The 24,640-nt window shown below is 39.2% G+C and overlaps 1 protein-coding gene across 2 annotated transcripts in view; it reads right to left on the reverse strand.

The window, feature by feature from the left end:
• The window catches only part of LOC139744350 (serine/threonine-protein kinase Sgk1-like), a 126,330-nt gene that overhangs the window by 45,535 nt on the left and 56,155 nt on the right, over positions 1-24,640 (reverse strand). For both annotated transcript variants that reach the window (XM_071654793.1, XM_071654794.1), the window contains one exon: positions 4,993-5,497. In XM_071654793.1, coding sequence (XP_071510894.1) covers positions 4,993-5,067 — 75 coding nt within the window. In that variant the 5' untranslated portion in view covers positions 5,068-5,497. The remainder of the gene's footprint in view (positions 1-4,992; positions 5,498-24,640) is intronic.

Below are 24,640 nucleotides of genomic sequence, written 5' to 3' on the forward strand. Positions count from 1 at the left end.
CATGGCTACCAGAGGAGGATACGACAGCCAGGTCACGTCTCGGGTTTCAACACGAGTCTCACTGAGTGGACATCTCTAATTTTCTTCCATGTCTCGTGTTCTAATTGTGCTCAAGAAGAAATTACCACGTACCTGGCACTGCTGGCGCATATTTCCTTCATATTTCTCTGGTATCCTTCTACCAGTATTAAAAAAAAAAAAAAACCTGAATCAAGACTACTGCTGTGAAAGATAAGGTACAGAGCTCAAGGGCTAGCTGCCCTACTATGAAGCAAATTATAATTTTCCCTGTGATGCAAAATGCATCTGGGATATCAAAATGCGCAGAGGGATATCACATTAACTCCAAAGCAGGGTTCATTGTCAGACAGTTGCAGCTGGGAATTTCTGGCAGAATTGGATATATTCTATATTGATTTCATTTCTTCAGTGTTGAATTTAAAAGGAAGAACAAGAATGAAAACAGTCTCATCTCCTCTTTGAGGGAGGAAAAAAAATACGCTGTACGAATCGGAGCATTTGGTGCCCATATGCCTGACCAGTACAAAGGAGGCTTTAAGAGAAATATTTACCAGCTCTCCATGCTTTACAACGTGACTCTGGAGCTAATAATATCAACGAGGATACTTGAGCACCACTCCCGCATCCTGAAACCGTCTTGGATATGCCGAGATAAAAACGTACAGCGAGGCCCAGATATGTTGTATATGTATATGTAATGCCATCGTAAAACACGATGCCATGAATTCTATCCGATGCGCGACTGCGAGAAGTGGGCCACAGGCATCCTGCGGGCTCACTGGATCTCCAAACCATGGGAGTTGCAATCCCATGGCACAAAAGTCGGGGCGAAAGATACACTGTGCAAGTGTACTTTTCATACAAGATATTGATATGAAACAGAGACAGACAAACAAACAGACACACACACACACACACACACACACACACACAAACAAACAAACAAAAGGACGCTATTGCTACTGACAACTTTTGAACATGCAGTACAAAAGTGAGTCTGAACAATATCTGCTTGTAACTATGGCAGAAAATTCCACCTTTCACATTGTCTTCATTCTGTTTCATACCTTCTCCTCCATTTATTTCTTTTTGTTCTCTATTTCTCCCCTCGTTCTTTTATCTATCTCTGTCCACTAGCCTATAAATCTATCTACCTACAATACTATCAATCTATCTGTCAATTTCTAATCCATCCTGGTTTGGTTTTTTTCTCAGTCTTTCTCTTTCTCTCATACTCTCTCTGTACCATCTGTTATCTAGTTTTACTTTTAACATCATGGTATCTATTACCAATCAATATAGCAATCAATCTATTCTAATATATATTCCCCTTTTATCTCTATCTACCTATCTATATATCTATATGTATGTATGTATGTATTTATGTATGTATGTATGTATCTATCTATATATCTATTTCTCTATCTATCTATCTATATCTATCTATCTACCTATCTGTCTATCTATGTATCTACGTATGTATCTATGTAGGGTCTATGTATCTATGTATCTATCATCTATCTATCTATATGTATGTATCTATGTATCTATGTATCTATCTATCTATCTATCTATCTATCTATCTATCTATATCTATCTATCTATCTATCTATGGATCTATGTATGTACAATTTTGAATCCATGTATGTATGTACACTGTATGTATGTATGTATCTATCTATCTATTTATCTATCTATCCATCTATCTATCTATCTATCTGTACTTTCATCTCTGTCTTCTTTCTCTCAAACTCTTAACTTTGCTCTCTTATACAGCATCACTACCTCTCCTCTTCCCCTCTCCTTTTCTCTTTGAATCTCTCTTGCATTATTCTCACGTGCTCCCTTCGTGCCCCACAACTTTCAATATCACTCAATCATCCCATCTCTCAACTAAAGTTTCCTATAGAGAGAGATATCCGGAGACGTGGCTACTGGTTAATATTTCATTGGCTTGCAGCAAGCCCTTTTTCTTTCTGCCATCAGTTTTACACATGTCTCAACCACTAGACTTTGAAATGGCTTTTTCCATCTATAACCCTGTATAATACAAAGCAGGGCCCCTTTTATCAAAAGATATAATCAATTTTAAATCTCCTTACCACACAGGCTGCCATAGACTTATGATAGAAATCAACTATAAGTAATCAATTATAACTCTTCATAAAACAGGGCCCTGTACAGCTGGCAGAGTATCAGTTTTTTAATAATCCATTGCGTACCCGAACCTCAAGGGTTCTGTACAATTCCAGTGGGAATATCAGATTCTTGGTGGATAACAGGTTAAGCATCATATACAATGTATGGACATTCTTGGAATGAAATAACACTTGAGTTTATATTGTGTGAAGTTTCATGAATTAGAATAGGCTACTAGATCGAAGGCGCATTACAAATGCTGTACTTATTATTATTGTTATTATCAATTTCATTGAGCAAAAACTGGCATGTTTTTTACTATTTATGCTTTTGCATATCGTTTTCTATGTTGATGGAATTTCATCTTGAAGAGAAGTTCTTTTTTCAGCTGTTGTTGCAATTGAAAGCCACAGTTGAAAGAAACTGGAGCTGGCTTTATACTTCAGTGAAAGTATGAAAACCATTATGGTGTGAGTGTCAGTATACTGTGTATCATCAGTTTTAATAGACATGGCATCCTTTATGGGCTTAAAATCAACCCCTTCACGTGGTGGTCATTTTCTGTATCTGTTTTTGCTTCCCTTGGACGAATATGTGGGGTTATTTCCACCATATTTTCACAAAAAATGAATCCATCCATAGCCTTCCAGATATATTTTTCTTTGTAACAGTGTTTAAAAGATTATCTACAGCATACACGTAGACTGTAGTAATAGAATATCAAAGTGTGATGTCACAGCCATTTATCGTCATTGAAACTGGTTCTAAACAGCCTCACCTGACCGAAGTGAATAATAAATGCATGAATACTTGATTCCAACCCAAGCTATAACTAAAGAGACTGTGATATCAGCTCTTTATTACTCTATGAGTAAATCACGATAATTTGCATGAATTCACATGGTAATGCTGAGCCTGCAACTTCCTACGTGACATCACAGAGGGGTACTTCAAGTCGCTTTATGTTGGTAATTGATTGATGACACGAATCCCGCAACCCTACTTGGCTCACACGTAAGACTGTCGTCATTCAGTATCAATTTTCCCTTTGATATGAACTGTCGCGACCACATTTCATCTCGCAGGAATTGACTCCATACATAGCATCTGGCTATCGACTAGATCTCAAAAATCTGTTCTACGTACCAGCAACTACCCATATGATCATCAGTATCTAAACCGTTTCTGTGTCGATGAGTCAAACGTGCACAAAATTTCACACACATCCCTATGCGTACAATTTGTTATTATGAATATGAAAATAATGTGTCACGCAATGGGTTAACAATATGCGATGTACGTCATATGGCATCGATCAATATTGCATCCCTTTTACAATGAAACCTAATCGTCCAAGAGGTATCAATTTTTTATTTTTTATTTTTTATTTTTTTTAATTCTTTTTATCATTAATATTATTATTATTATTATTATTTATTCATTTATTTTTTTTTTTTTTTTTGGGGGGGGGGGGGTTCTGATCCTTTTCAAACTTCTATGATTAAATGAAGCTAGACTGTTTTTATGTGTTACCAAAATATGACCCCCCCCACCCCGTTTATACACTCTTTTTCAGAGCAAGACAGCTACCGTACCGTATAAGAAAGCTATTCTACAATATGAAATGCTCAGATGAGAATATCGAGATAATCAAAATGCCTTGAGAGAACTCATCCTACAATTTCCCAAGTCATGTTGGGCAGTGGCAACTGAAGTCCTGTCAAGCATAGAGAAAGATAAAGACTCCCACAACCAGGAACATGCAATACAATGTATCTTGGCTAAAAAGTAAGAATCATCACCATTCAGAATCATTTTTCTCTCTTTGATTGGAGTAACAATGGCCGTGATTCAGCCGGTGCAAATTGGCACCATACCACGAATCTAAGCGGCTAAAATATGGACTACAAGACACTACAGTATGTATACCATGCGGGTAAATAATAATAATAATATAACAATAAAGGTCATTTATATTGCGCAGCTACTATAATAATATACTCTACTGCGCATTACAAAATGACATGCATACAAGAAATTCAAACAGAAAATACATTACTTGAAGAGATGACTTTTTAACCTGGCCTTAAACTCATTAATTGTAACTGCTTGTCTTACAAACAAACAATAATCATCCATCAATCATCCACTAACCCATTGAGGACAGGCTGATTTTGCTATAACATGCATTTCCCATAGACATCTGCCCGAGTATACTCGGGACTCGTCTTCAACGGGTTAATCATCCATTATATACATAAAATTTAATTTTTCCGATGGTTAGAATTTGCTGGTCATATATTTCTGGATGACCATATTCATATTTCTTTACATTTGTTTGTTGTTTCACTTTATTCATGATATAAACCCCCCCCCCCCGAATCCGAAACATTTCTGTTCACTGTATCTCTTCCCTGCAGTACAAAATGTATTGATGAGTATAATGTGCTGATCAAGATAATCTTAATTTTTTGATACATGGTAACTGAGCCTGCCATTTGAAGTGTGAGATCACACAGGAGCAGTTCTTCATACTATGTCTCGTCAAGTGGAGAGTAATGATGAAGATTCTAGCCACTAAGAGGTCATCCAACTTGCCTCACAAATAAGAGTGTCGTCAATCGGCATAGAGATTCCCTCTGATTTGAATCACGATGACTATAATGTATGTTCCCTCTCATTCAAATTGCCATGGTACATCAGGACTGCTTGGCCACAGCTATGGCATTGACTGGAATCATTGGATGTAATTTGAGTAGCTAATAATTAAGTATCAATGGATGTAGTGTGAGGTGGTTAAAAAAGGAGAAGACGAGTTTAACTGCCACTTACCGTGTATTTCTTATTCCTCTCCCACGTCTGTGTGTCTGATACGTGGACACTCGTGTGGCCATTGTGTGTTGCCATAGCGCCCACTGCGTCCTTCCCCCCGGAACGTTCAATTATTTCTTCTCCACACACGAGCGGGGGCCAATTCGTTCCCAAGACTTCTTCTTCCTCCGCCCCGAACAGCAGGTGTTTGCCTGCTTTCTCTCAGAGTCAATAAGACGCGATGAGCCCTTCAGCGAGAGAGGGTGACCGTACCCGTTTTGTTTTTTCGGTTGTTGTCGATGGCGGGTTTTCTTCTTCTTCTTCTTTTCTCCCCCCGCCGGCAGGTGATTTGCCGGGCGACTGCGGACAGCTGAGGTTGTTGGGTCCACGGATGCTGTCACTCGTCTCGGATAACGCTCTCACCAGCAAAGACACCCGGAGCTGGATGCTCTTGAGATGCAGCAGAAAGGAGGAGAAAAGTTGGGAAGATTTGTGGGCGTGGCTCACCTACTCACCGCTGCCATTTCTGAGACAGAAAAGTAAAAGATGGGGAAAGATTTGTAATCATTAAGAGGGTATCCGGGTAAAAGTAGCAACAAAACAACAGAGAATGTTAAGCAGACAAGCTTGCTTATCATAAACACAATTTCATTCACAATCAGTTAATGATTTTATGTCCACCAACTACAGAACCATTCAGTAGTTGCTGTATACATGTCAAATGAAATACTGTGAAATTACACAAAAATCTAATTTCCGAAAGTTACCCTGTTTCATTTGAGATTCAAAAATACCCTTTTCCACTTTGTGAGGAACCCATCAGATCCTTGTAGGCAATACATAAACAATCTTAAAACCAGTATCATTTGGAAGGTTGAGTATTCCTTTAATTCCTCTATGAACAAAAAGGAATCCCCAATGCTGTAAACGCACAATAATCTTAACTCCAATGTCCTAACCTTGCCACATAAACTAAAAATTCACCAAACTTGCAGTTTTTTGGGCTTGAAGTAGTCCATGTTACACAGCTGCATTCTAAATGTGCTGACAGCAGTACCACAAACAAACCGAAATGCACGAATACAATTATTGTAATCTTTGATCCACACATTCCAAGATTGATTAATTCCTCAACTCCAAGAATTCCCATGCAGCAAAGATAATATGGCGAAATTCAGATGCAATAGCAGTGCAAATTTACATGTGTACAGAGGCAGGTCTCGGAAACTCAAGTATGTACTTCACAAACAATATCTTGTTATTCCTGACGAAACTCATCCAGAATAATAGAAAGGAAGGTCTGTGTCTGACAAGATTATCCACTGCTAACTCACCCGCCTCGCACAGAAATGAACGCAAACTGTTTGCGAACATCGAGATTCATCAAGATCTTGGACTACAAAACATAACAAGGTTTGCCCCTTGCTGCGTTCCGTCTGCCAAAATAACTCCCGCAAACGTTCTCCGCCTCCCGACGACCCATCAACAGGACCCTATCAATTAGCCGTTCAATTATCTATTCCGAGCGCTAATCGCGTTGACACAGAGCCATATGCGGGAGCGACGGGAAGCGGAGTAATCCAGTGTGCCGTGTTTTGTGACATGACAGTAATGTCGATCAGGACCACAACATTCACGGAGGTATTATCACCTTGTCTCTTTAAACCTCGCTAGCACCCAGGTTTTGTGCTTTGTCACCATCAACTCCATGAAAGATGAAAGTACACTCATACAATGTACACTATTTTGTTTCACAGGTTCAGGGAAGATAGAATCCCATGTTTGCTGTTGTTGCCATTGATACTGGTCAATCACCATTCAAATCCGAGTATTTATGATAAGGAGATGACACGTAACCTAGTATCAATTATCTAGATATAGTCACCTTTGAACTTTTAAAAATAAACAATGCTTAGAGAAATGTAGTAGTAAACTTTTTTTTTTTTTTTTTTTTTTTAAGGCTTGACATTGATGTGAGCTGTCATACCTGATTCTGGAACATTGAGGATTAATCCGAGGTCCTCAAAACACATAGAATGGGGTATGTACATATGTTTGTGAGCATGTGTGAGTGGAGTATAGTACATTTGTACATACATGTATGACTGTAATTGTTACATCACAGCAACATTCCTTATCTTCAGCTGAATATGGAAGACCTTGACCACTGTAGCACCTGTCATTTTCCCAGTATATCATGTACATGATGTATGAACATAAAATGAACATTTCATTTTCAGAGATTTTGTTTATTTTTCCATAGAAGTTGAAAATCCAACAATAGGCATGTTAATATGACTTCTTGCCAAACGGTAACCCAAGGCTATCTTTCCTATCAAAGGCATACAGCCATTGTCAGTTCACAAACAATTCCCTGTTGTCATGACAACCCTTAAATTATTGGTACAAATCTGATTAGTTGCTGCTGTGTTGCCGCCATGGTAACTCATAGCTTGGCAAGTAGCAGTTGTTACAAAGTGCTGTGTGACATCTGGCCAAGACTGTAATCTTGTATCATTTGGGGAATATACAAATTGTATATCAAATGTCATAATACAAGTATATCCATATGTATCCAATGTCACATGGGGACATATTTCTGGTTAAATTGGCTAAGCTTGTAAGAAAACCTTAATCCCTTTATCCATGGATAATCTTTTGGTTTGTCAAATCACACATGCTCTGAAAGTAGTGAGTAAAAGGCTTGCAATTTTAAATAACTGTCAAATATCCAGTGGCCCCCATTTTGAAGTTTATATCACTAAAAAAGAAAGAAAGAAAAACAGGTCACAAAGAGTTCAGAGTCTTTTAATAGCAGCTTTTATTGACAACCAAGGCATTAAAGGTCGTATTACAATTTGTATCTCTTTTGCAAACATCACAAAAGTTTACATTGTTGAAGAAAACGTACCTTGGTACATTGTATCTCTCAACACCATGTACAAAGTCTTACTGGAATACACTTTAGGGTTTTTTTTAAAAAAGAATGAAAAACAAACCCCATGTTTCCTATGAAAATGCTCCCCTTTGGTACTGAGGATAACGGTCAGATTTTTTTTTTTCATGGTCTGAAAAGAATTTACGGGAAATCTATAGTTTGTTTTCCCTTCCATCACAAAGAAGTTGCCAAGTTTTTGGAATATTGTGAGGAAAGGTTTGAATTTCCTACAGGTCTCTATAACATACCAGCTTACTGTAAGAAAGGAATCTAATTCTCACAATGGCAAACGGGACACACAAACTTTAAATACTAAGTATGTTAGCCACAATTTTCTTAACAACTCGGCATTTAATGGTGCATGGTCCCGGTGTTTTAGTCAAATGCGTACGCGGGCGCACAGCGCAAGTTTCCTACAGAGACCTACGCTATCGACTCCTCTTTAGCGCTTATGCTTTGGCCCACTTCCCCGAGTCCGAAGAAGTCCGATCCACTGTAGTCAGTGGTCCAATCACAGTTCGGCTCATTATTCGGCTGAGGGGGATGACAGCTTTAGCAAACTTCTTTTGTGATGTCATAATAACAAGCACATAGGCACGCACCCTGGCATACTACAGATTGCGCAATGCGCAGAGAAGACAACGAAGGTAACGTTACTTAGCAACACCTACGCACTTTACTCTTGATGACAGCTCAACTTCGGTAATCTTCGTATCAATGCTAATGGTGATCGGCAGTATCATCAACAGCGCCCTCTACACTACCGGGACTATGCCCCTTTCCTGAAGCTCAAACAAACTCTCACACACAATGTGCCTGTATTAAAAAGCAATGACAAAGTGCAATGAACCCGCACTGCTCATCCATTCACCCTACGGCAACTAAAGCTTACTGACCAGCAAGAAAATAAATCCATTGGCACATCATACCTGTCTGCCAATAAGTACAGTATAGGGTCCTTCCCAGAAAGCACAAACGTCCAAACAAGTGTAAGATTCATCGCTTTGCAAAGACTTGAATGGATTGATTAACCCTTTCTGTACCAGGGACTTTGGACAGTGTGTATTAAAAGGATAGTTATGTGTTTTCTGTGCCAATCACCACTCAAATCACACAATTGGTTAATATCATACACCCTTCATCTACATGATAAAGGATGCTTGTATGACTTGTGTATCTGCCATATACAAATAGCACAAACTTTTATGCTGCACGGTGGTTTCACTATTTATGGCCGATTGTGAGTTTTCACTGATTCTGAGCACATACTCATTTCATTTTGTACATATTTTATGAAAAATTGGTGAATATGTGAGAAAACATAAGAAAATAATCCTTCAACAACAAACACACGCTTTGGTAGGCAAGTGCTATGTTCACTTTAATGTGTTTGGCATATCCACAGAGCAGATCGATGCTCACTCTTTAATGAGCGGCTGCTTTCGATTGCCAGAAATAAAGATCAGATGCACATGATTCCATAATCCTGTTGATGTCCGTCGAGCAATGTATATCAAACGCCTGTTTGGATAAATGCACACAGCCTCAAACATATATATACACACACACACACACACACAAACATAAATACGCCCACACACATACACATACACACATAGATGTTCCCATGACTACTGTGTTTAGCAGTTTAAACAAACGAGTGGGCTCAAAGCATAAAAGAAGCATAGTTGTTATCGTGCCAGTATCGGTAAGTGAGAAAATGAATACCATGGTACTGCCTGATGTCTCAAGTTGCAAACTACAGACATTGATACGGCCTATGGATGAGTCCACTTCTCACGCTATCCTAATATCTAGATCATCTCTGACCAGGGTGATCAACAAGTTGAAATTTTAGCTTGCACTGTATTAAGGAAAAAGCTTTTGATCATTTGTGTATGAATCTGTGCAAGCAAAGTCCCTGGTGCATTTGGCCCCGGGGCCCAGGCCTTGGAAACTCTGGGGTTCTATGCTCTCTGGGTGCTGCATTCCAGCATTACTGTTGAATTCTGGATCACAATTAATGAGCTATAAAAATCTGAGGATAGAAATCTTCTATCCAGATACTGGTACATTTCAGGCAACACTTCTTTTATAAACTTCTTTTTTTCTGCACACTGTCAGTTGGGACTTTGAATATCATGTGTATCTTTTAGGATGTTGCATAGAAACTTCAGCACAATTCTGCAACATGCTATTAGAAAAAAAACCATGCACCACCCAGCTGTGACTATGGTTCTAGATCTGTTGACATTGGGCAGGACTAGCTTTATCGTTCAGTAAAGTAGCCACTGTCTCTGCATTGATCGACATTGCCACTCCAAGGCCCCGTCTTATCAAAAGTATAATTGATTATAAATTTCCTTAGCACACAGGCTGCAATAGACTTACATGTACCATAGAAATCAACTATAAAATCAATTATACCTCTTAATAAAACAGGGCCCAGAGCTACTTCAGGGCGCTACGTATGTTTCAATGACATGTACAATTGTACAACCAAATGATACTCATAGTCCCATACTCACATTCTAAACTGTATCAAAGGATGCATCATCTTATATTCAGATATGTAGGATCCGAAGTTCAATGAAACGAGAGAAAACAGGAGATCTGAAATTATAGTTTGGGTTCAACACAACTTGTAAATTTATTCGGAGAGAAAACAAGACTCATAACAGACTGAATTCATTTCTCACCTCTTTTCCACAGCAGGCTATTAAATATCAACTGTCCAACCTTGTCATATCATATACATGTATATGCATTGTGCTAATTTGCCCGCCCACATCCACACAACACAAAACAAAACACACAAAAAAGGTCACATATAAACAAAGCAGCAAAATATAAAAAAAAGAAAGAAAGAATAAAACCTACAGAACACCTATAAAGGGCGGTAACCCCCTAATATCAAGGTTGATAACTAGCCTCCTACACATACCTATTGTTACCTACATAGATTCACGTCAATGCATCCACACGCGCCCTTGTCAAGAATTGCGGCTTTGTGAGCTTCCCACATTGAGGAGTAAATAATTGCCGGCGGATCATCGCAGGGTGAAATTGAACAATATTTGAAGGGTCACATTCTGCTGAACAGGGATTCGCATCATCAACGCTACCTTTGGTAAAGTTGACCTTTTATCTTCGGCACATTGTGACGTGTTGTACCCACACACATTCAGCGAAATATAATGATGCCATTTACAAGGATTTTATAAGCTGTATCTGTTACCGTGATTGCGTTTCTCTTACGTCAGTCTACTTCCTACGGCTGTTGTTTTGTTATGGTTTATTTTCTTTGGGATTTTCTTCATTCAAGACCAAAATTTATTCAGTGTGGAAAGGCTACATGTACTTTTAGCTCCAAATCTATACAGGTTTTCTCAAAAGATGTAGACAATGACTACATTGTATGGATTGACTCAGCTCTACTGACACAAACAGATGATAAAAGCAAAACAGCAAATCCCATAATATTAAGAAACAGCTCTTGTATAGCCAAGAGATGATACCATTTCTGGCAAATTAATGAGATGACCAATCATAAGTAGCCACTGTGTGGGATCACCATACAGGTATAGAATACCTTTACCACACAAAATTCCTGGAACATTGGGTCCAATAAGATAAAACATACTACAAAGAAACAAAAATGTCCAACTCACTTTAACAGTTATTATGTTGCACACGGTTTTGTAGTGCTCCAACAGTAACAAAGCCTTTGAAGTATTGGGCTCAAAATATTGCAAATTCCTCAATACTAAATGCCAATTTCTGCACAGAGAGTAAATAATTTTTGTTTTTGGAATATGTGTCTAGTTTTAACTTGTTTATTTGTTTGCTTTTACTTCAGGATAATGACTTTGGAATTCAGTGGAAATAGAAAGAAAAAAAAATTGATGTATATACAATATCATACATATTAAAAGAAGGATTAAATAAATAACTGACTGGCACAATTGTCAAAACATGTTCAACCCACACAGAATTGATTAAGGTTGTGCGCTTTGGTCTAAATAAATACAGGACTGATGGAATCTGATTGCTAGCAGTGAGGCGTAAAGAAATTCCGACGAAGGGACCGCATCTTTGTCCTTGTCCTGGTTCTCCACTTCTCCTGCCTCATTGCCCCGTCTCCCATTCGACGATTCCTCCCAAACTTTCTCCTTCAGAGACATCCATGGAGTAAGGAGTGGGGGAGGGGGGATATATTCCCCTCCTCCTCCTCTTCCTCCTCTTCTCTCTTCTCCCCCTCACTCCCACTTCTCCCTCCATCCCATCATCCTCAGCTCTGTTTACACCCATCTCCTCTCTCCCCCATACCTCATCCCATCACTCTTCACTTTCCTCCTTCTCTCCCTCTCTCCCTCTTCCCTTTTATCTGTGAATCATTCTCCATTCACCTCCCTTACACATTTACCCTTCCCCCCCCCCCTCTCTCATTTTCATTTACAGCTCTTTCATTCAGTGATCTATCACTTGGTCTACTCTCACTTTGTCTAATAACCATTTAGTCTCAACACACAAGGTCTAATCCCGTTTCGTCAACAACCAGTTCGTCTAATGACCGTGAAGTCCAATCGCCACTTAGCCTCTCTACCACTTGGTCTACTTCCAGATGGGCTAGGCACATTTCGTCTAATACCGTTATTTTATGAGACAAAATGGGAAAAAATCACAATTGACCATCTGGTCATTAGACGAAATTATAATTAGCCAAACTAGGCTTTTGACCAAGTGAGGACTAGACCAAATGGGTATTAGACAAAATTTATAGTAGACCAAATGAGTTAGCCATAGTGGTGTTAGACGAACTGGAAGTAGACCATCTGATATTAGACCAAGTGGCAATAAACCCTTTCATCCCATACCCTCCCCCTATACCCATTTCTCTCCCTTCTACCTTTCTCCATCCCTCCATTCTTACACCTTCTCCTTTCTTCATTCCTTATATCTTTCTCACCCCCCCCCCTTTATTCATCTCCCATTCAATCCTTTAGCCTTCACTTGTGTCAATAACTGTTCATGACAAATATCACCTAAATATACTCATGATCTGCTTTTTTCACATAATGTTCCTCTACTGACCCCTTTGCCAATGCACTATTAAATTTTGATTTCAAATTTTTCTTCCACACCCCCATCCTAGCATCACACGTCTGCAAAATCAACCATCTCTCCTCCCCTACCCCCAACCTCTACCATATACCATCCATCTTACCCCTCCTACCATCTTCCACTAGCAACACTGTTACCCTTGCCTGAACTACACTTTCTACTCCAGCACTGTACTTAATAAGTAAAAGATAAATCCCCTCCCCATTGCCTCCAGGAGCACTCAACCTCTGGTATTTCGGTGACGCTGGATGTCGTTGATCATTGCTGACACTATTGGTCAATGAGCGATCAGTCTAGATTACCCACTAAATGTGGGAGGCCTTTTCCAAAGAGTCCGGTACATTGTATGTCCCCACCACTGCGGGTGTACAGTAGCTCGTTCGCAGCTGCAACCTCAAAGAGTATCATCACAAAGAAACATTTCAAATGGCAAATCTCAAACTGCTAGGCCAGAAACTAAAACATCATCGCAGCTGGTTACTTAACTCTTTATGTGCCATGGTGGAAACCCCGTCTGTGCCACATTATTCTGAGACACCAACGTAGTCATGCTTTGAGAAAACATTTGGTTTTTCAAATCTATGTAACTTCTAAAGATGTCTGTCAAGCTGAACATGTAATGAGCAGAGTTGTATAGAGAAAATGCCAAGCTTTGCTTTGATGAAAATTGTAAGACAAATCGATGATTGTTTTTCTTTGTAATGACCAGTAAATACAATCACTGTACAGGCATGACTTTCGCAAACAAAACAGTGACAGGAACCTAGAATTCCACACAAATCTATTAGGGAACACCGCTTGATAGTCAATCACCATATAAAATGCAAGCTATATATATGAGACAAACAGAAGCGCGACAAAAGCTTTCATTGTATTGCTGCACTTGGCGATTTATCATTCGGTTTGGGCGGGTTTTTGGGTTTGAGCAGAATATGCGAAGTTGGCATGCTGTCGACTGAGTCGGACGTGCAAACGTGGCACATAAAGAGTTAAATGTATTCTCAGTAGATATCTCCTCCATTTGGTCCTCATAAAAGAAGCTACAGTATGTTTCTTGTGGATTCACACATTCCCATTTGAGACATTTCAATTACATGACATTAGGTTTGCATGCACTTTTTGTTGTAATGTCAGGAAATCAAAACGTGAACTCTATGGTAGTGATAGCTATGAACAACCATCATTTTAAAAGTAGGTTTACACAAATTTTCATACATCAACCAGGCTGTATCAAGCTGGCCATATCCCTAGTAAAGTCCTGACTATCTACAATGCTTTAAAGTTAGTGGAGGATACTGTGTTATCTTGATAGGGAGAATCAACATAATCATCTACAAAGCAGAGGTAGTACATTGAGTACATCATCACTTGTACATTCTACCATGAATTATTCTGGCAGGGGAATTTTAAGAAGTTCTGTAAAAGTCATATTGACCGATTCTGTGACGCGCTATGTGTATTTTTGGCATGGGCAGCGCCATTACGCGGTGTCTCAGCCGACCCCCCCTTCCCACTCCCCACCCCTCTCCCTACATTAGCACACGCGCAGAATGAACAAGGAAAAGTAGAAATTACGCGGTGCGTAACATATGTCCCCGCCGGAAGTAGCATTTTGTAACAAAATGTGCAATATAGGTAAAAAATCAAGGTCAAAGGTCAAAGAAGTCAAAGGTCAAAATTCTGTGTAGAAGTTTTGAAGCCCTCACCTAGTGCCATCACATAAAGCAAATGGAATCGAAATTGGGTTAGAAATGGCGAAGGAGTAGCATTTTGTAGCCAATGTACAATATAGGTCAAAAATCAAGGTCAAAGGTCAAAGAAGACAAAGGTCAAAATTCTGTGTAGAAGTTTTGAAGCCCTCACCTAGTGCTATCACATAAAGCAAACGGAATCGAAATCGGGTTAGAAATGGCGAAGGAGTAGCATTCTGTAGGAAAATGCACAATATAGGTCAAAAATCAAGGTCAAAGGTCAAAGAAGTCAAAGGTCAAAATTCTGTGTAGAAGTTTTGAAGCCCTCAACTAGTGCCATCATATAAAGCAAACGGAATCGAAATCGGGTTAAAAATGGCGAAGGAGTAGCATTTCGTAGCAAAATGTACAATATAGGTCAAAAATCAAGGTCAAAGGTCAAAGAAGTCAAAGGTCAAAATTCTGTGTAGAAGTTTTGAAGCCCTCACCTAGTGCCATCACATAAAGCAAACGGAATCGAAATCGGGTTAGAAATGGCGAAGGAGTAGCATTTTGTAGCAAAATGTACAATATAGGTCAAAAAATCAAGGTCAAAGGTCAAAGAAGTCAAAGGTCAAAATTCTGTGTAGAAGTTTTGAAGCCCTCACCTAGTGCCATCACATAAAGCAAACGGAATCGAAATCGGGTTAGAAATGGCGAAGGAGTAGCATTTTGTAGCAAAATGTACAATATAGGTCAAAGGTCAAGGTCAAAGGTCACGACTGAAATTCTGTGTAGAAGTTTCAAAGCTCCCATGTAGTGCTATCATATAAAGCAAACAGAATCAAAATTGGCTCATAAATGACAGAGAAGTAGCAAATTGAAGATTTTGATCACACACGGACGCACACACGGACACACGGACACACGGACACACGGACGGACGGACGGACAGACGGACGGACACACGGACACACACACGTACGGAGCCCGTTTCATAGTCCCCTGCTCGAACTCGTTCGGCGGGGACAAAAACTGCTTTAATAGCCAATGGGCGTCTCGTACTAAGTGCGCGAATGCTTGCTTAGTGCGCGAACCTTTGTTACAAGTGCGTGATAAACATGTTGCCCAGGGTGGGGGAGAGCAGAGGGGGTCGGCTAAGACACCCACTATGGCTGCGCCCAGTGCCATGAAATGTCTGCTGCCCTCAACGAACCTGAATCGGTCAATAAACTTTGAGAAATCTCATTCCAGGGCATTCACCTTCACTGAACACAAGTTTGGTAGCCCTCTCAACAGAAACAGCTCAAAATGGCATTGATTTGTTTAATGCCAACAAGTCTGAAATAGCACTGATAGGGTTGAATTAGATTGAGTACACAAGCATGCATTTTGCTAGCCCAAACAGACTGTGAAGAACAAGTTCCAAGCAATATATAGCTTTTCATGCTGATGACGTCTGTGAAGAAATGTGTATTGGGAAACATGCGTCATCCATCATGTGCAGTGCATTAGAAAGCAGTTGCATGCCATCAACACTGTTTTATTTTAACCTCAGAACCTATCTTTCACTTTACTTTACATTCAAATCACTTTCTGTTTTTTGATATAGAAGTTTAAAGGGACTGTACAGTACTGGTTGAGGTAGGGATTCATGTTTTGAACATTCCTAAGTGAGATAATGAAAAGCCTCTTATGAAATATGAAAGCGCATGTAATTTTGAGAAGGATTCAACGTTTATTTGATGAAAATTGGTTTTCAAATGGCTGAGATATCCAAAAAAGTGCTAATAATAAAAGGCGACATGCCCCAACTTTATTAGTATCTCTTTGTTTCACCTTGTTTTTGGATATCTCAGCCATTTCAAAACCGATTTTCATCGAATAAACTTTTGATACCCATAGAACCGCATGCTCTTTGACATCTCATAGAGTGGTTTCTGAATATCTCACAAAACGTTAAAAGCTAAATCTTCACCTCGACCAGAACTGTACACACCCTTTAAAAGCAGATGCTCTATTGAGTGTTGAGACACTACTAATTCTACGCCCACAGACCCTCCCACATAAAACCAAAGAATTAATTCCATTTTCAGTATCATTGGTTTATATATATCTTTTTTTTTTCAATGTCCTTTGTACTGCCCCTAAGAGCTCGCGTCCGGTAAAAACTCTTCTGAAAGTGCTGTATTTCGTAGAAGCTCACGGGGGATGCCAGCTGCTGGTGATTGGTAAATGTTACCATAGCAACTGAAATTGTATCCACAGCTCACCCACTGATGTTGTGCCAAACACTAATGCTTTTAACATGCCAAAATCGCATTCCTGATTCAGAGGAGAGCACGCCAATAATTCTTTTGTGTGTGTGTGTGTGTGTGTTGATGGCTAAAACACATGACGCGCACAAAATAAAAACTATGATGTATGTACAAAAAGTACATCCTGTTTTTTTTACTATGAACAATGTGTCTTTGCAAATCACTCTGCAAAAAGCAAGTGGTAATACTTCAGCTTTTATGATCTAAGTCTAGTTTTTGCTAGTGACATTCAGGGAGAGAAACTGGTAAAATGTCATTCTAAATTCTAGGCTTTCAAATCAAAAGTTTACTTGAGGAAAATCCATTTTGAAATGGTTGAGAAATCCAAAACAAAGAGAACCTAATAAAAGGTGGGACCCACCTTTTAAATTTTGCTTTTCTTTGCTTTTGGATATCTCAGCCAATGCAAAACCAATTTTCCTCAAAGAAACGTTTCATTCCTCTTTAGAAATGTATGCAAATGTTTTATTCCTCTTTAGAAATGTATGCAAACATTTCATTCCTCTTTAGAAATGTATGCTCTTTAATATTTCATATACGTAGTTTCTAATTATCTCGCAAAAAAGTTAAAATCTGAATCCCGACCTCAACCGAAACTATACCATCTCTATAAACTTCACGTTCCATTAATGTATCATAATGCTAGACTGTCATTTACCAGTGGGTAGTCCCAAATACACACATACGTACATCAAAGAATGACACAGTTTTGCAGTCAGCACTGTATCACAAGACACACAGCTTCACACATCGCGCTTTACAACATACACTGTGCTAACCAATGCCTGCTCACCGGGCATCAAGGCCCATTCCCCAACGCTACCCCTTTTAAATGCATCAAAGCGACAGGCAATTATGTCAGCACGAATCTCGCACCCAGCATCACCATCACGCTCATCCATAGAAACAAGTAAGGGAGGGGGAGGGGAAGGGAGGGGGGTCGCTATACAGGAGTGGGGTCACCATATATGAGGGGTGTCACCATATACAGGAGAGGGGTAATGAAAGAGAGAGGGGGGGAGAGATAGGAAAAACAGGAGGAGAAACAGGCTGATGTTTATCTAAACTTGAACTGGTTGTGGTGTTCCTTGAACAAGCATGGGAAAGTAAAAAGGGAGGGAGGGGGCATAGAGGAGTTGGTAGTGGAGAAGGGGGTGGGGAGGGGAGGAGAGCAGATGGAAGGACAAGGAGGGGTGGGGCAAGACGATGAGACGAAGAGGGAAAGGATGATGACAGGGGCAAGGGAACGGAGGGCAGGTTGCAGGGGTATCAAAAGAGGGAGAGGAAAAAGGAGAGATGACACACTGGAGGAAGTCTGGTGTTAAATATGAAATACTGAGCTGGTGTTCAATTTCCCATGCTCATTTGTGGTGTTAAGATGAATTAACAAAACCAATTCTCATGAAAAAAACTTTGAATTCCTCTTTAACATTGTTAGAATTATATGCTCTTTCGTATTTCAAAACAAGTTTCTCATTATCTCACAAAAAAAGTAGGAAACCTGAAGCCTCATCTCAACCAATACTGTTCCATCCCTTTAAGCTTTTTTTCTTTCATAAGAATTGTAACCTTTGCACAGGAGACATCAAGGGGGATATGTGTGGATTTGTTCACAGGTGTGCTGCAGCATTGTTCAAAGCAAAAACTCCTAACAGAATAAACGTATACAAGGCATCTGTGCTGCACCATCTATATATAATGCAATATTCACCTAATAGTTATTAGTTGTCTCGTATTCACGCTTGGCTTTGTTTCGTGACAGTGTATACTGACATATGATAAGGGAGGGGGAGTATAGACACAGTACTTGTGTTGTATTTCAAGTACATGTGAAAGTGATAGTGGTAACATACGGCAGTATTGCAAGAGCAAACAAACAAAAACCAGCCAAGAAAGTCATTATGATATCAATCGTAAAGATACAAGCAATAATAATGTATCAATAATGCTACTGTTAGTAAAGATAACAATTATGATATTCAACCGTAATAAAAATATCAACAATAATGAATGTAATACTGATATTGATTGTAATTATTATTATTATTATTATTATCATTACTATTATCATTATTATTATTATTATTATTATTATTATTATTATTATCATTATTATCATTATTATTATTATTATTATTATTATTATTATTATTATTATTATCATCATCATCATCATCATTATTATTATCATTATTATCATTATTGTAATAACAAACAGTGAGGTCAGGAGATGTCCTTGTTTGACACATCAGTTTCCACTTTAAAGGTCATTTGAGCAAAAACAAATTAACTGATAGCGTGCGATAGGATCTGTTTATCCTTGCTCGATTTTTGTATCATAACATGCATGGATAACCAGCATATTTATCAAAAGGGTTTCAATATATATCTGTGGGGGAAAAATGACTAAATAAAGCAGACTGACACTCAATGTGTACACGCATTCAAGAATTAACCCATAAAGTCACAGAAGTCATATTTCACAATCTAATTTTGTTTGGTGCTGTTCCACATCATTATAAATTTCACTATTCATGGTTACTGTTTCACAAGATAGAGTAAACACTTCTCTTTCATTTAATACAGCCCTATGTTGGTCATTTAACGTTGTTCATTTTATTGAACGGATTTTCAAGTCTCGATCCGAACTGTTTCGTTTATGAATAACTGATCTTTAAATTGACACCACATTTCATAAAAATATCAAAGTTTAAATTATCAAAGGCCAATATCTTTATCTCCCAAATTAGCCAATTTGTGACCATTTGGAGGATTTTCTGCACATCTAATTAACCAAACAAGTTTCATGTAATTTCTCTTTGTAATACTATCACACATGCTCTCAATTTCAGGGTTGCCAATTTGAAGAGAGACAAGAAAATATATGTAGCAAAATTACCCTATGAGTTGATGTGTTAAAGTGAAGGTAATATCACCACAATTGCTGTGCGGCACGAAACAGAACATATTGTCCCACGACATTCATCACAGTGATTTTAGCAGCAGAGTTAAATCAGAAGTACTGACTGAGTGCTAATCTGCCTTGTGTTTCTCAGATCACTCGCTATGATGGATGGTTTTGTTTTGAAAGTGCCTCCCATGACACAAATTGAAATGCGGGTTATAATGGCAGTGGCAACGTCCTGGTGTACACTACCATTTGATAGGAAAGAAGGAAAAAGTGCATCACAGGGTGATTCTGATGGCACACACACACACACACACACACACACACACACACAAACACATTTACCAATACACAAACATGTACATAACAACACAGAATGCACATGCCCACAACAACAACAACAATTATTCAATACAATTGTAACACAGGGCATAAACATTTGCTCTCATAGAAATAATAGTAGCTGCAAAAGCTTTCAGACGAAAATCACTTCTGCTTGAACACTGACCAAAATTGCCCACATTTTTAACAATCCATCACATTCAGGAAGAATTTTGCAGCAGAAATCATTATCTTATGCTCACTAAATCGGCAACATCGAATTTCACTGTGTGCCTTTACACCGTAATTCCTTGGTGAAAGACTAGCTGGAACCAGCTAAAAAGAAAGAAGATTTTAATTCTACCCTATTTTTTTTTCTTTTCCCCCAGCATGATTTGATGCATTAGCTCTAAAGGGCTTTTTACACTTGTGTTTCTTAACCCCGGACTTTCTCTGACCCAGGACTATCGTTAGTCCCGCACCAATTTTTTCAGCTTTTTACACTCGCCAATTAGTCCCGTACTATCTCTTGTCCGGGGCTAAGGAGAAAACTGACCTTTTTACACTCGTATTTCTTAGCCCCGGACTTTCCAAACCACATGAATATTCATAATTACGCTGTGTACTGTACACGTACACACACGCACCGGCAGCACATGATTACCTCGTTTCTGATTGGTCAGTGAGGGTCGCACTTCGTCTCCGTCGCTTAGCCCAAGATTATTTTTTCGTTCTGTTTACACTCACTTGCTTGGCACCGCAATTGCGGTGCTAACCCCTGCTATTTTGCAGGGCCAGATAGTACCGTACTATCGGTGGGGCTAGCCCACTTTGGCAAAAACGAGTGTAAACAGAAAGTGGGCTAAGGATAGTCCCGTACCAACGGTGGGGCTAAGGCCCCCCCCCCCCCCCCCCCCCTTAGCCCCACCGTTGGTCCGGGGCTAAGCAAAAATTTACAAGTGTAAAAAGCCCTTAACAGATCTAAAAACAGTATGGAATGAATGCTTCATTACCTTCTGGTGTGTGTGACGTTATCTGCTAGCTTTCCAATGACGCCCACTTTTTACACAAATAAAACAAAAGCAATCACAGAAAAACTTTGTGGGTTTTACGCTCTCTTGTTTTTACGGTGAAACTACCCTTTTTTTATTAAAAGGGTGAGATACCCTCAAACAGATAATGGATTTCAATGAATTCTTTTAAATAAACATATTAAACTTAGTAACAGGTCCAGGAAATGTTTTCTCTTCTTTCGCTTTACTGTGACAGTACAAATGACTGTGGCATTCCTATCTACAGGGCTGAAGCACATGGAAGTAACTAAAACTTAGAAAATGTATAACTACAATTGTATAGGGAATAGATTGTCCTACTTTCATTAAAAAAAAGGGAAATGGACTACCCTACTTTGAATGCAGATTTCACAAATCTCTCTGCCTTCCAGTGTTCCACTGTATGTAATGCATAATTAGGCATTCAGATTTGTTTTTTGGCCACGAGTGAACAGTGGCATATAATCCATTTTTGCTTAATGTTCCAAAAAATAGATAATTTTCGGATGGGAATCGGCCTAATAAGTACCCTCCATTACCACCAGTTGCTCCTATCATCCAGAATAAGCCTGCCTGAGGTGTGCAGGACAAGGTAGCAGCAAAACGGATTTACAGATTACTTGGTTTTCAAATGTATTTTGAGGAACAGGTGGATCTAATAAACTGCGTGTGTCACTAGGCACCCAGGGGTAGAATAGTAAAAACAAAGGTGAAGGACATCTATACGAACCAGCAGTAGAAAGAACAGATTACGTTTCTTTTATCTCTGTTTATACACTTGCAGAATAGTATTATATTATGTTTATGCATAGAGCACTCTCCTGCCTAATTTCAATTATGGCAACTGTAAATTTCTATTGAAGTATCTACATTACAAGTGTTCCTATGACTACAAAATAAAATCCTATGTTTACTGTAAAGTTTAAAAAAAAGACCTCAACACCTTTGACTGCACCCTGTAGGGGATTTACACAAAATGGTTTGCTAAATATGGGCAGCTTTTATAACGAGGTAAAATGATAAGGGTACGTGAATGATGAAGGTGAAGGAAGCTTCTCTTGATCAACAACACATTCTTTTTTTTCATGCTGGTACTTGTGTAACCGCAGAAACAAACAAACAAACAAACGGCTTTGCCAAAAGAGCTGGTTGTGTCAACAGCTGGAAGGTCTAAGTCTAAAACTGACTTGATTTTTATATGCACTATTGTACCCATCAATTTCAAACGATTGAGGCCATAATTTCTGGCCACAAAAAACAAACAAACACACAAACAAACAAACAAGAAATGCACACTGTCCATGATCACACAAACGACTTGATACCAACTGCATTTTAAACGACTTGGAGGTAATCAATAGCAAAGGTGATGGGAGTTCCTTGTAAATGGGTATATAAATACATACCTATCAAATTCAAAAGCTCAAGATCATGATTTCAAGTCACAAAATCAAACAAACAAAAACTGAAAACAGTAGCTCGTAGTTTTGCTTTTTAGATTTCACTGTCCCATGGCCTGACCTACCAGTACGCATACATGCACAGATCATAGCTCTGAAGAAGTGCCAGCAAAACTTGATCCACAGTATAAAAAGAATTATCTGGTCTTCGGAGACTCTTCCTTTGCACTGTAAAGTTCAATGGCCAGTATACATGTAGCTTTGATCATTACGCCGTTGAGGACGGACTGATTTTGCTACACCACGCATTTCCCATAGTTATAGACCCCTGCCTGAGTATATTCAGGACTCGACCTCAACTGGTAGTGGAGGGTACTGTAAAACGAGGAATGTTCGCGTGCATTTTAATTTCGCGAATTTCGCGAGTGCCAAGATTCGCGAAATTAAAATGCACGCGAAATTTCTTGTCTACACTATATGCATTGAACGCCAGTGGCAAATCGCGACAATTTCATGCCACGAAAAAGGCCGTCGGCTCCAATTTGCGACAATTTCGTGCCACGAATATATCATGTTTTACAGTATTTCATTGGCTAAGAGACCAGGTGGCGACTTGGTAGTGACCTGAGTCTTGCTGGTCATGGAGACCAAACTCTGCCAGATGTCTCCTGGACACTGCCTGGTCTCTGGGGAGTTGCGAGAGAATCCAACACGTCTGATTTTATCAGAGATTTTTTCTAGTCTCCAGTTGGTCTCGGAGACATCTGCGCAACATCTCTATGATGTTTACACGGGGGTTTACAAAGTGACACACAAATACTAGGCCCTACTCCTAATTAAAGAATGGCTTTAAAGCTTTTACAAATTATACTGTACATCTCTATTCATCAACCACAACATCTATGAATTTTCGTTTTGTTAGAACTTTATCTACACGTCATAAAATGAAAATGAAGAAGTTTCCTAGCAAAATAGAGTCAAGCAGATGAAAGAATGACTCAACTTCAGGACCTTCTACTTTGTGTCTCTACTGATCTCAGGGGAACAAGTTCAGCATGTAAACAGGGTGTTCAGATGCAAGAAATTTACACTAGAAGAGTATAGCTATACCAAACGGTATTGCTATACGATGAATTTACACATCTGAACGCTGACTAACGAAATGACGTATAACAAAACGAAGGTCAGAGCATCGTTTCGAACTAGAACTTGTTTAACGAATCAGCATTCTATCGTGTCCATTGTGTGTATGAATGTATGGCGACCATAGAACGGTATATTAAACTGGGCGGAGCTTTATGGGAGCGCGCACGAAAGGTGACCCCATAGCTGTCACTCATGACCATTGAGCATACGCAGTGGCAAACTGCATCATATGACATTTTCCAGTACGGTCGAGATTTAACACATCTGAACAGTCTGTCGGTGATACAATGATTCTTTATACGTCGTTTCTTTATCAAGTTTTGGTATAAACTGGCTTGCATCTGAACAGGGGGATATTTTCTATTCTTTCAGGACAATTATAGTAAACTGTTAGGGTGGAAGGAGGGCTGGCCAATCCCTGCAATTTGAAACCTTAAGAACATGTCCGTGTGCCGACATATGAAGGGGGAACAGTGATGTAAAAACCACGACTGCTCCCAGGAGAGTGGTGGAGAATCGCCAGTTGCTATGGAAGGTGCTCAGCAAGGGCCGTCATCCAAGCAGGAGAGTTGGTATTCCAGTCAGACACACCCCTCAATGATTGTCCCCCTCATCTCAACTACCCTGTACGTGTATGTGCTCAGAATTTTGCCACTTCTCAAACGATCACTGGCTAATACTCACAAAATGTCAAGCAGACCCTTAAAAAAGATGAAAAAAAAAAAAATCATATCAAATAATCATTCCAATGAACATCCATGCATGAGCAGCACCCTCACAGAATCCTAAATC

Source organism: Diadema antillarum, unplaced genomic scaffold (genome assembly GCF_040938485.1).
Source record: "Diadema antillarum isolate AM-2024a unplaced genomic scaffold, OU_Dant_1.0 seq00001161_RagTag, whole genome shotgun sequence".
Classification (NCBI taxonomy): domain Eukaryota; kingdom Metazoa; phylum Echinodermata; class Echinoidea; order Diadematoida; family Diadematidae; genus Diadema; species Diadema antillarum.